This window comes from Equus caballus, chromosome 24, assembly GCF_041296265.1.
Source record: "Equus caballus isolate H_3958 breed thoroughbred chromosome 24, TB-T2T, whole genome shotgun sequence".
In the NCBI taxonomy this organism is placed as follows: Eukaryota; Metazoa; Chordata; class Mammalia; order Perissodactyla; family Equidae; genus Equus; species Equus caballus.
This window is the reverse complement of record NC_091707.1, coordinates 54364464-54378078: the sequence shown is the minus strand read 5'-3', so window position 1 is coordinate 54378078 and position 13615 is coordinate 54364464. Positions and strand designations below refer to the sequence as shown.

Genomic DNA, 13615 nt, shown 5'->3' with positions numbered 1-13615 from the left:
GCTCTCCCACATGCTAATCTACTGATGTGATTTGAAGTTTCACCTGTGTTGTATTTCTATGCCTATTCCTCATTTCTAAAAGCCAGCAGTTTTCTGGCTTGAGGAGAAAGAAATCTTGAGAACAATTTGAGTTGTATGTACTCAACTCTAGAATATTACCACCAAAGGAATCTGTGATGCTTTCCTTCCTTCCTTCCTTTTTTTTTTTTGTGGGGAATTCATTTTAATGCAGTACAGATCTTCCTTGACTTAAGATGGGATTACGTTCGATAAACCCATTGTAAGTTGGAAATATGGTAAGTCAAAAATGCACGTAATACGCCTAATTTACTGAACATCGTAGCTTAGCCTCACCTACCTTAAATGTGCTCACAACACTTACATTACCCTAGAATTGGGCAAAAGCATCTAACACAAAGCCTGTTTTACAATAAAGTGTTGAATATCTCATGTAGTTTATTGAATACTGTGCTGAAAGTGAGAACAGCGTGGTTGTGTGGGGACAGAATGGTTGTCAGTGTATCGGTTGTTCACACTCGTGATCACGGGGCTGACTGGGAGCCGGGGCTCACTGCCTCTGCCGGCATCACCGGAGAGGATCGGACCGCATATTGCTAGCCCGGGAGAAAATCACATTCAAAATTCGAAGTATGATTTTTACTGCATGTGTATGGCTTCCGCACCATTGTAAAGTCGAAAAATCGCTAAGTTGAACCATTGTAGGTCAGGGATTGTCTACAGTCAATTTATTTGTTGAAAACAGCTACAGCAAAAGTAGTCTGTTTTAGAAACCCTTTCTTGGCCCCACATGCCTCTTATATATTCTTTTTTTCTCTCCTAAGCTTTTCCAATTTCACAAGTTGAAGAATATGATTTTTCCCCCTTTTTTTTGTTGTGGTAAAGTTGGTATACAGCATTATACAGATTTCAGGTGTACAGTATTATAATTCAGTGTTTGTGTGTGCTTCGTTGTGATCACCACTCTTGTCCAGTTACCGTCCATCACCGTACACTTGACCCTTTTCACCCAGTTCACCCTCCCCCAGCCCCTTTTTCTCTGATAGCCACCACTCTGTCCTCTGTGTTTGAGTTTGTTTTGGTTTTGTTTGTTTGTTTGTTTAGTTTCCACATACAAGGGAGATCATGTGGTATTTGTCTTTCTCCATCTAACTTATTTCACTTAGCATAATGCCCTTAAGGTCCATCCATGTCTCACAAATGGCAAGATTTCCTTTTTTTTTCATGGCCGAATACTATCAGCCGTGAATCTTCTCTATCCATTCGTCCATTGATAGACACTTGGGTTGTTTTCGTTTCTTGGCTATTATAAACGATGCTGTGATGAACATAGGGGTGAATATAGCTTTTCGAGTTAGTGTTTTCGTGTTCTTGGATAAATACCCAAATATATTGTGTTTTCAAATCATTGTGACCGAGTATTTAATGGTCTTTCACATGGGGCAAGAATTAGACATTTTCTGCATGTTCCAAGGAGAAGGAAATGTGGCTCCCTGGGTAGGAGCTTCAGCAGTACAGAATTTGACCTGCCGTAAGAATTGCCCAAAGGAGGGAATGCTTTTCCCTGGGAGCTCACACCGCGTCGTGTACAGAGAATCTGCTGTGTGCCAAGTTCTGGGCCAGAAGTTGGGGACACAAATAAGACAGAGAAGGTGTCCTCAAGGAGCCTGTTATCTTGAAGGAAAACTGATGTGTGCACAGGTCTTTCAGTGCAGTGGGATCCGGCGGTACAGAGGAGGGAATGTTAGAGCTCGGAGGATCAGCAAGGCTTTTGAAGTGATGCCTGAGCAGGGTTTTTAGAGAAAGCAAGAGTTACTGAGTAAGTGACTCAAGCAATGAAGGCAAGGAGTGGGATGGGGGAGGTGGAGGGACAGGCGTTCCAGGTAGAGGGACAGGGCATGGAGGCAGGTGACAATACCTGTATGAGGGCCTGGGCGCCGTGGGTACGGCTAGAGCATGAGGTTCTGGGGCAGGGGTGGCAGTGTGGGGGCAGATTTAAGCGACAGGGTTGGGCTTGGGCAGGGAGACATGGAAGAGGTTAGTGTTACAGTCGAAGCAAGAGACGAATTCCAGAGGTGCACAGGAGCAGGAGGCCTGAGACCCTTGCTGGCGGCCACTTGGCAGGACATCAGGTGTTGGGTCTGGAAGGCCTTTCAGCCCTCATGCGCTCTGGGGTGCACTGCGCCTTTGCCCTGCATTTAGATGGAGGCAGCAGGGCGATGGCTGAGCACAGGCTTTACAGTCAGATAGATCCGCGTTCTAATTCCAGCTGTACCCTGATGTGTGACGTTGGACAGACACAAAGGACCGCACCTTTCTGAGAATGTCAACTAAAAGATGAGGATGATGTCTATTGAGTAGAGGGTCTGGGAAGATCAAATATCTTAGCCCAGCCCCTGGCAGAGGATGAGTACTGCGTACGGGGTCGCTGCTGCTGCTGCTGTTTTAATTAATGATCATTATCTCAGGACAGGTGTCTAAATGCCAAAGAGCGATGGGAGTCGGGATACCTGAAGGCAGGCTGGGGAGGTAAGAGGCTTTGGGCAGAGCAAAGAAGCCCGCTTGTGGCCCTTGGGTCCTTGCACTGTGAGGGCCAGGGCAGAGCGGCGTGGCCGTCTGGGGCTCACTTTCTCCCAGGCCTGCTAAGAGAAGGGGAGAGTCCTGGAGCGCCTCCTCCTAGGAGTTCTCGAGTTGTTGAGAGCCTAACACCCAGGAGGGCTAGCCAGGAGGGCTGAAGAGAGAGGCCGGGCAAGCTCGTCACCACCGCGAGTTTCTCCGCTTCTTCCTGCCAAGCTGTGTGTGGAAGTGTGATTGAAGTCTTTCTTTCCAGACCTACGGCTTAGTTATTTTGGAGTCAAGTTCAGCAGTCCTCCACAGGGTCCAAACAGAGAGGCCTGAGATGCAAAGAAGAGTGGCAGGTGCTCCGTCATTCTTGGCTGTGAAGAGTAAACACGGGACCACTTTCTCCTTTCAGAAGCTAGTCGTTAAGTGCAGGAAAAGGGGCTTAAACTCTTCCTGCTCCTGCTCCCCCATTTCTTCTTTTCTGGTTTTGATCTCAAAACAACTCATTCCTTTTCTTGCTGCAAAAATTTTAGATTTTTTTACCTGTTCCCCTTTATTCCAGGATATTGTGTCTTGCTCACTGAGTATTGTATACTCACAATACCGTATTGCACACTGAGTTTTAGAAGACTTCTTAGATGCATGAGTTATACATTATGCTTCGCATGTTAGGTACATAAGAGAAGACGTGTGTCGTCGCCCTTTGAAGAACGCTGTTTTCTGTTATTTTAGCACATGACCCATATTTGCATGGATTCAGTTACAACAGAATCAGTGATCATCTGTGTAGTGGGAGAATATGCATTTTAAACCTTTATCCCATCACAGTTCTCCACACTACAGTAGTCATTGTATTTTGTAGAAAACAGATGGGCCAGAGTACGCTTTTTGGTTCTCCCTTGAGGTCGGTGTAACGGGGAGGGCTCCGTGGAGCAGCGTTGTGGTGTTCGTTGTTAATTAGTGTGTGGATTGCTCCAGCAGCTTCCTGGCTGAGTACTCGCTCCATCTTCTTGGGTTGTCATCCTAAGGTGCTTCTCTCTCAGGTGAATGCTCAGATGAGCCTCCTCAGACATCTTATCTCCTCTGCTCCCCCGAGACTCTCCCCTTGGGCTCCTTTGTGTTTCATCGTTCCTGTCCTTGCCTTTGAACTGCCTGCCCTTTCTCCACACATCCCAATCCCTTACTTTCTTCAAGACACATCTCGAGGCCCACTGTTAGGAAATGTTTCAGACAAACGTTATCTCCTTGAGGTCTTTTCCCAGCATGCTGTGGGTGCATCCTGTGCCCCACTATCTCGTCTGCTTGTAGAACATTCTTTAATTCCATTTCATTCTTATATGTTAGACCATACAGGACCGTGTGTGGTTGAAGCGCCCGATTGGGAGGTGCTGGGAAACCTCAGTCAAGTCTACGGTCTGCCATCCACTTCCTGTGAAACTCTGGGCAAGCACCTTGCATTTCCCATGGAACCAAAGGAGGGAATTAGACTTACCTCTGAATTTCTTTGAGCTGTAAAGTGTCTTCAGTATTTGTCCAGAAAATCTAATCTGTTGCTTATGATAGAGTTACTGTTAATGGAAAATGATTCTTTTAAAGAAAAGTGGGGAGAGAATATATAGGTTTTTATGCTTGTATAATCGTGTGTGAGTACATGTATGTGTACATGACTTTTATCTCTGTAGTATCATGGAAAAATATTTTAGTATACATAGTAAAACCTGTGTAATTTGAAAAAAAATTAGAGTAAAATTTGATTCTATAGTTTTTATAGGTGAAAAGGAACAAACTTTTCTTCCAGAGACTAGAATACAGATTTTGTTTCATTTGAGAATCTCCAAATACTTATATTTGTAACCCATTTCTTTCTCTGGAAGGAAACTTAAGGATATGGCACATGTGAGGTCAGATCTTAGTGTCTTAAGGCTAAGCCACCACTTTGCACATTTCATTACTTGATTTTGTTCTTTGGGAATGTAATGTTTTTCTCTTTGTCTTTTCTTTCTCTTCTCTGTAGTCAGAAAATGGGTAAGAAGAGTCGAGTGAAAACGCAGAAATCAGGCACTGGTGCTACAGCAAGTGTGTCACCAAAGGAAACCCTGAACCTAACCAGTGAGCTGCTGCAGAGTAAGTTCCGCTCCCGGCTTTACGTGGGCTGTGTGCCTTCTCGCTCCTGTGCATTCTCGGTGCTGTGTGCGTGGGAGAGTCACTGGGATGGTGGAGCGTGAAGTGAAACAAACTGGTGGTCAGTCCCAGCTTGTTAGCCATGTGACCTGGGCTTGTCACAGACCTTCTGTAACCTCAGTCTCCCCTTCTGTGGAAAGGGAGATCCTGCACCTGTTGGTGCCTGTAACTGTTAACGAGGCTTGGTGAAGTAATGAATGTAAAGCCTCTCGCACAGCCTCCTGGAACACAGTCTTCCCTGGGCACGGTGGCCAGGGACAAACTCAACTTCTTTTTAACAGTGTGGCCTCAGACAAATTACTCAAGCCCTCTGCATCTCAGTGTTCGTGTCGGTGAGGACCGTCTCGGGAGTGTAGCGGGGGCCTGGTGAGCAGTGGCGTGTGAGGGGGCCTTACAGGTTGTCAGGCCCCAGGCGAGCACAGCGTGCCTCAGAGAGCATACTCTGGAGCTCCGCTCCCTTACGAGAATGCCTCACTTTTCTTTTCAGTGATTCCGTCATCGCTTTCCAGTTCTCACACGCTGAAGTTATGAGTTGTTGGCTCAAGGAGATTCAGTATCTACTAAGCGCCTGTCCTTGCTTCAGAGAGTTAGTGTACACTGGTAACTCCTTTTTGTAGTTGTGAATTTAAATTGGTGCCATGTGTGTTTCAAATTAGCAGTGATCACTCTTTGAACATTTGTCTCATCTTCTTTGCCCCTTATGTTTAGATTATGTGACAGGCTAAACCCCAAATAAAAATTTAGCTTTCTCTCCCTGACAAAAGCAGGCAGCAACCAGTCTGGGGCAGGTCCCTCCCTGAATGTCCCATGGACCCTCTACCCCCCCCGCCCCCAAGAGCAGTGTGGGCCCCCCAGAGCACTGACGTACTTGACCACTACCATCTCTCGCCCCCACGCAACTGTAGCAGCTTGAGGACAGGCTCTGTCTCCTTGTATTTCCGAGCCTCTGTCAGTGTTTGCTGATGGAAGATTGAAGTAAGACTGCTTAACCTTAACAGTTATGAGTCAACACATAACTAGTTATTGTTAATTATTTACCACGTACTCTCTGTTCCTTGGAGAACAAAGGGGGCCAAGAAGTTTAGCAGAAGCATGGGAAGGGGGCTGTTCTTTAAACTGATACAGTTAATTAAAAAGGAAAGAGCTCTTGATAGGCAGGGTACCTAGGGTGCCGCCTTCCAAAGCAGTGGGCCCTTTGCGGGCGTTGGTCTTTCGGTTCTGGCTCTGCAGGAGAATCTTAGCTTCTGTTTTAGCAGCGACTGTGCTGTCTCTTTTTGTAACTCCCCCAGAATGCTTAATATAGAGCCTTACACATGGATGTGAAATGTTTGTTGACTAATTGTCCTTATGTCCAATTTAACTGGTTCCCTTAGAGAGCCATTGTTTTGGGGTTTAACAGGAAAGAAATATTGACTTTTAATATTACCTTCTTTTTACCATCTAGAAGAGTTTTCAGGGAAGTGTTCTACATTTTAGCTTAGCTTTTTAGATTTTCCTGTTTACAAGTGTAATCCGAGGAAAATTTATCAGAGCAGCAAGAATAAGCTGGATGCAAGCTAGGTGCTTACACTTAGGTCCTGGGGCCACAGTTGAATAAGTGGCATTTGAGAGGGTTTATATACTTTGAAAAGTACACCTGATTTATACTTCTCACATTTATCCTTGTGGCTGTGGTATCTTTGTCCTTTAAAAATAAATCGACTGTGGGACTGGCCTGTTGGCATAGTGGTTAAGCTTGTGTACTCTGCTTTGGTGGCTCAGGTTCACAGGGTCAGATCCTGGGCACAGACCTATGTGCCGCTAATTAAGCCACGCTGTGGTGGCTTCCCACTTACAAAATTGAGGAACATTGGCGTGGATATTAGCTCAGGGACAATCTTCCTCACACATACACCACAAAGAAACTCAATAGCAATGACAAAACCCAAATACTCTTTCTTCTGAAGACTGACAGGTTAAGTTGAAAGAAAGACATGTCTAAGTACCGTGGCTTTTATGTTACAGAATGCAGTAGTCCTGCACCTGGCCCAGGAAAAGAATGGGAAGAATATGTGCAGATCCGGTCTCTAGTTGAGAAAATACGAAAAAAACAAAAAGGTAAGTTTTCCAGAATGATAATCATATTTTAATAAAATCGTGTAGGGATGTGGCATAAGTCAGAAGGGTTTTAAGAGGAGTAAAGTTCTCAGTGTCAGGCATGCCTCTCTGAAGGGTGGTTGTGAAGGGGCTCCTAGATAGGGGAGCGAGCTCGCCCTGGGAAATGATCAGGACCTCTCCCGTCTCTGAGGTGCTGTTATCTGCTTTGGAAGGAGTAAAAATGTTTGTATCTGGGGGCTAAAATGACACAACTTTATCTTTATTTTATGAAATATATATTTAAATCTGTTTTTCCATACTATGTTTCCATTAGGATTTGAGGTCAGTACATGATACTGTGTATGGTCAGCACACAGATATGTACCGATTGGTCAGTGTCTTATCAAGATACGTACTGGACTCAAACATATCTTGATTAAATGAGAGACGTACTTGTGTCTCCCAAGCTGTGTTTTTCATGATGTATTCGGTAGACATCGTAATGATTCTCAGCCAGGCTGGTGATGGGGCCAAGTGTCCGTTTGGAAAAGCTTATTCAGCATACCTATTGTTTTTGTTCTGTAAAGCACAAAAAGTAAAGATTGGTATGCAGAGCCACAGGGAAGGTGGGAGGAGAACACATAATAAGGAGCCTGCTTTAAAAGGATCAGAAAAACCGGCTTAGACTCCCTTCTTATTTATTGTCGTGAAAGTGAGTCACGAGAGGGTTTGTTTTTTATTTGCTTTCTGAAGTGGTAGTTTATTGCTCCCCCATACACATCTGCAAACACGCAGTCTTTAGTTTAGATGGTCTCAAACCCCAGATGGTGACAGGTTCCTTTATAATGTGTTTATTTGCACTAAATGGTAGACTGTGCTAATCCTGGCTCACCAAATCGGTGGCTGAAACATTTTTGTATATCCTGAGTGTCTGTTCTGAGTATAGACGGTTTATTACAACTGACCCTAAAGTTAGGGCATTTGTTAGTTCTCAATAAGTGAAGAATAAATTCTGTCTTAGAACACCCCTAACAAAATCACTTTCCTTCATTTAGCAGACATCTTTGCATACCTAGTATGGCACAACTCTGTGCCAGGCAATCCGACTTCACAAATCCACTTGACCATTAATTATATGGTGGTGACATGGCCACAGGCACCTGGGCTGGGTTGCATGCCCAGCTCCTCATGTTAGTAAATTTCCCGTTCCTCTCCTTATAGTCATCAAAAAGAAGTAATAGTTTTTGTACACCTGAAACTATTATAATATGTCAATTAATCTAAATAAAAAACAATTTAGGGATGAAGGGTTATGCTGTTGGCAACTTTCAAGTATTTTGGAGAGAGAATGAGAGAGAGGGAAGGGGAAAGAAAAAGAGAGAGAGAAAGAGCTGGTGTGGCGAGTTGGTGGACTGAAACAAAGTGTATTTGAATGTTCATTGTTCTATTCCTCCAACATTCTTGTAAGTTTGAAAATTTCCAAAATAAAGAGTTGGAGAAAAGCAAAACAAAACTGAAAAAATGCTGTTTCCATCCTTTTGAATATTTCAAACATGCCGAAAAGCCCAGACAATGATATAATGACGCCTGAGAATCTACTACCCAATTGCGTCCTCTTCAGTCTCACTGGTTCACATTCTCCTGTCATCCTTTCCCACCTGCCGGTCTGCTTCCCTTTCCCTCCCTCTGTGCCTTGTTTTGTGTTTGTATTTGTTTTCAAGACAGAAGACATTGCACTTTTAGCTGAGGCCCCACACTTCCATCCCCTTCTCTTTTCTCCCTTTGGGGGGTGTTTGTCTTTAACCCCATAAAAATATATGGTAGTAATTGGTAAATTTGCAACTTACATAAGTGATATCATGCTGCTTGGTTTTCTTAAAAACCACGGTGTTTCATTGATTGGTCCGGATAGATCCAGCTCATTTAAACTGCTCGGCAGAGTTCTGTTGCAGAGCTGTGTGCTCCTAGAGTCAGAGCTGCGGTGGTCGTCCTTAACCATCTCCTTGGGCACGTGTGTGACCTGCTCATTGTTGTTTTCGTGGGAATTCTGTGAAAGCAACTGTGCATGTGAAAGATGGTCTGTTGGACTTGAAAGAGAGAGCGCCCTGTCGTCTGCAGTGGCATTGAAGGCTCCCCTCCCCATGGTGTTACTAATAGAACCTAATAGTAGATATTCATGCAACTACTTCTCTGTAACCAAGAGGGGGTTTAGGATTTTAATTCGCCTTTCCAGTCGCTAGTTAAGATATGTACTGCGACTACTGGGTGATTAGTTTTGATTTTGTCCAGGATTGGAGTGTTATTACTATATCTAGTGTTGTTATGTTCTGTTTTTCATTTTCTGAGGGCAGTGTGAATGACATATGTCGTTCAAGTAGCTCTTGTTTTCTAAAACCTGGATTGATACAGGTCTGTCTGTGACTTTTGATGGAAAAAGAGAAGATTACTTTCCTGATCTCATGAAATGGGCCTCTGAGAATGGAGCTTCTGTTGATGGTTTTGAAATGGTTAACTTCAAAGAAGAGGGCTTTGGTTTGAGAGCAACAAGAGATATCAAGGTGAGTTTATAAACGGTTGGTCGAGGGGTCTAAATGTGTTTGGACTGTGGTGTGGAGGGCGCAGGACGTGGAGAGAGATGCCTGAGGCTTGTTCTGAGCCTTGGGCACACAGGCAGTGTGCAGCCAGCACTCCCTGTCTCTGCCACAGCAGCCTCCTCACTGACCACGTGGGCCTGGAAGAGCCTTACCCAGGGTTCAGGCAGCCCCTTCCAGCTCGTCTTCCGTAGGAGCTGTGCTAATAACCAGCCACTGGGGGCAAGTCAGTTCACATTCCTGAAACCACAGAACATGCCTCCCAGGATTTTGAGATTGAAATAAAGAGAAGGATGTGGGCTCAGGTGGTAGTGAGAAAGAGCGCACAGGACCTTGTGATGGATTGGATGAGGGGTGGGGTGGAGGACAGGCAGAGTCGAAGATGCTCACCAGTTTGCTGGAATGGATAACTGAGTGGTTGGAGGTACCACTTAGTGAAATGGCAACACCAGAGGTGACAGGGAAAGAAGAAGAGAAAAATACATCTGCTAAGAGACGCATGCTTTTTCTCCCCTCTTGGTCCTTCCTTCCGGATGAAGGGAGCAGCAGCACCCTGACATTCCTGGCCTCTTTCTGCCCCTCACTCAGGCCTCTCCTAGAGAGAAGGCGTAATTTAATCTGCTTGATGATTTTGGGAGAAGGAACTTGGCTTGGCCTTTTTCTCAGGGGAGCTAGTTGCCCATGCATTCATTCTGCTGTGCGCTCCACCCTGAGTTGTACAGGGGCTGGCCACACATGGAGAGGCCTGCATGGCTCCAGTTCTGCCTGCGACTAGGTGGGGGAGTCTGTCTAATTCTGGGATTCAGTAGGTGATATTTTGGGTGACCATCTGTTGTCGTCTTGTGTCTCTCTCAGTTGGTTCAGAACTTGGGTGGGGGAAATGAGTGTTATTTATTTGGGCCCCCTCAAACTTCCAGCAACATTTTTGGTCAAGTTGTAGTTAACTGTTAATTGATACATTGAAAAACCATACACTGGTTTATTAGGTACTTGTTAAATATCTAGTGTGTGAGTAGTACTGTGCTTGCTATTGCAACAGGCTTCCAAAAAAACCAGGATCTCTTCCTTCATGATGCTTATAATCGATAGTAAGGGACAAGACACTAAAAATAATTCAAATAGTAGACATCAGTAGAAGGCAAAGGTAAACAAGATGCCACACGTTGTTCTCCTATATGAAACGAGAGGCATCATTAATGTGGATGCTGCCCCAAATATTTTAGCCATGGTTTGTCTTTACTGTGTGCATATTTTTTAAGCTTTATTGAGGTATAATTGATAGACATAAAACTGCATGTATTTGGGGTCCAGCCCCATGGCTGGGTGGTTAAAGTTCTGCGCCCTCTGCTTCACTGGCCTGGAGTTCGCAGGTTCAGATCCCGGGTGTGGACCTACTCCACACATCAGCCATGATGTGGAGGCATCCCACATACAAAGTAGAGGAAGATTGGCATAGATGTCAGCTCAGGATGAATCTTCCCGCCAAAAAAACCCAAAAAAAGCAAAACAAAAAGTTACATGTATTTAATGTATATATTTTGATGAGTTTCTGCGTGTTTTAAGCAATGTAGATACACACATAGAATATACTGAAAAGAAGCATCTCATATTGCCAAAAAATGAGATGATTATTTGGAAAGAAAATTAGTAAGCAAAATACATCTTATGGGCTTGTGCTTTTGCTGGTAACCATTGTGCTTTGAAGACAGGCTCATAGCGGAAGGAATGTTATTCCAGCTTCAGAAAATCCATGGCAGGAGCATTCACATTGCCACGTTAGGGTGTTTGTTGGAGGTAGAAATTTTGCTTTGTTTTGTTTTTAGAACTTAAAAATATAAGTACAGCAAAGAACAAACACCTTTGTGCTCTACCCCAAATTGTTATATTTGCTTCAAATTAAAGTTGAAAGTCCTTTTTTTGATTATTTGTCTTCTCAGTATATGTGGTTAATTTTTCTATTGGAAATAACATTTTAAACCATGCTTCTGCTCATTTAACTATAACATCGATAGTTACATTTTAAAATATATTTGTAATTAGAAATGAAGTGCTGATATGCAACCTTAAGTTGTGTTTCATGTGTGATTGGATTTCTAACCATAGATATAGTTGGACTGAAGATGGTAACATGTTTTGATGATTCTACTATTTTCTCATTTTTTCCCTCCAGGCAGAAGAATTATTTTTGTGGGTTCCACGAAAATTACTAATGACCGTTGAATCTGCTAAAAATTCAGTGTTGGGTGAGAATAATTTCTGACTGTTTGTTCAAGACAAAGCGTAAATGATAAAAATACATAAAATTTCATTTTGTGGAGCTAAGGACCATATTTGATTGTTTTCTTAACTAGTGAAATATTCTCCCAACTCCACATGAAGTGTTTTCCGTGCTCATAATCTGACATAGTAGAAGAGTGTGAAAAGAAAGGTGCACATTACTTTAAATGTTAGAAGAATTTTTAGTTATTTCCAGACCTTTAATATATACTTTAAATGAATATTTTTTCAGGAAGTTTGTGGAACTTATGCTTTTAACTTCTGGGTTCCTTCAGGGCCCTTATATTCTCAAGACCGAATTCTTCAAGCCATGGGAAACATCACTCTGGCCTTTCATCTGCTGTGTGAGCGAGCCGACCCTAACTCTTTCTGGCAGCCCTACATTCAGACCCTCCCCAGCGAATATGATACTCCTCTCTACTTTGAAGAAGATGAAGTTCGGTATCTTCAGTCAACGCAAGCGGTACACGACGTCTTCAGCCAGTATAAGAACACGGCTCGGCAGTATGCCTACTTCTATAGAGTCATCCAGGTGAGCAGCTGGCTCCTTTGAAATGTGTGTTTAACAGGCTGCGGGAGAAAGGGAAATCGATTGCGGAAATGTTCCTCTTGATATCTTATTAAGGATGCTTAAACATTTCGCTTTCTAAATTAAAAGGCCTTCTAGTACGCTGTTTCCATTTTTGCAGAAATAGCACTGACATACGGTTTGACGATATCTGACTTCATCCGTGTCCAGTGTTCATATAAGCAGCAGTTGTTCCCAAGTTATGAAAGTCACTGTGTTTTTCTGAAAACAAAAGATTACAATGAAAGTTTAAAAGCTATAAAAATGTATCTAATACAAAAAGGTGCTCTTTGTATAAATTTTCCAAGAAAGTGAAAGTTCATTTGTGGATTCTTCATATATATTAGTAGTAAAATATTGGCAATTAATTTACTAAATTATGAGACTGATTTCTTTATGTTTTTCGAAGTGTGCTGTGTATTATATTAATTTTAATTGGTTCTAAGTAAAAGTGTCATATAAAAATCTCTTGAGATGTGTGAACAAGGCCTCAGTGCCTGTGGCCATGAGGCGTACATTTCTCTGGGAAACAGGAAGGACACTGTGGATGAAGCCCCCTCAGCGGTGCAGTGTGGTAACTGAGAGGGCGGGCTCTGGAGCCAGCCTGCCCGGGTTCGAATCCCCACAGCACCGCTTGCAGCTGTGTCGTTTTGGGCGCGTCTCTGTGCTCCCTTCCCGTCCCTGTAAAGTGGGAGCTGCAGCAGCTGACTCCCAAGGGCTGCTGAGCGGACGAGGTGAGTTGCTCTGCATGAGGCCCTTGATCCCGGAGTACTCATAGAAATGCTCACTTTATGTTGCTCTTTGTGTTTCCATCCTTCAGGCCATGTCGTTTGGTTGTTTTGTTTTTCATCGTTTTAAATTGCTTCTCCCTCTGTCTCTGCAGTACCTTATGTCAGTATTTCTTAACCTTTTCTACTAAAAAACTCCTAGTGGCCAAGGATAATGAAGAGTTTTTCTGCAAGATCCGGGACTAACGCCAGAGTGACCCATCACAAACTCAGTTGCTTCCAAATCTTATATTTTTACTGTTGGTTTTTGGTTTCATGTTTTTAAATCGTAAACATTCATGTAGGGCCGGCCTGGTGGTGTAGCCATTAAATTCGTGCATTCCGCTTTGGCGGCCTGGGAGTTTGCTGGTTCAGATCCTGGGTGCAGACATGGCACTGCTTGTCAAGCCATGTTGTGGCAGGTGTCTCACATATAAAGTAGAGGAAGATGGGCATGGATGTTAGCTCAGGGCCAGTCTTCCTCAGCAAAAAGAGGAGGATTGGTGGTGTATGTTAGCTCAGGGCTAAGCTTCCTCAAAAAAATTCATGCAAATATTTATGTTTGTTGTAGTTTA

At 43.6% G+C, this 13615-nt stretch overlaps 1 protein-coding gene across 4 annotated transcripts in view; it reads left to right on the top strand.

Moving 5' to 3' along the window:
- The window catches only part of SETD3 (SET domain containing 3, actin N3(tau)-histidine methyltransferase), a 74657-nt gene that overhangs the window by 10646 nt on the left and 50396 nt on the right, over positions 1 to 13615 (top strand). For all 4 annotated transcript variants that reach the window (XM_005605438.3, XM_023628366.2, XM_014735773.3 and 1 more), the window contains exons 2-6: positions 4595 to 4704; positions 6766 to 6858; positions 9247 to 9395; positions 11599 to 11671; positions 11981 to 12237. In XM_005605438.3, the coding sequence (XP_005605495.1) occupies positions 4602 to 4704; positions 6766 to 6858; positions 9247 to 9395; positions 11599 to 11671; positions 11981 to 12237 (675 nt within the window). In that variant the 5' untranslated portion in view covers positions 4595 to 4601. The remainder of the gene's footprint in view (positions 1 to 4594; positions 4705 to 6765; positions 6859 to 9246; positions 9396 to 11598; positions 11672 to 11980; positions 12238 to 13615) is intronic.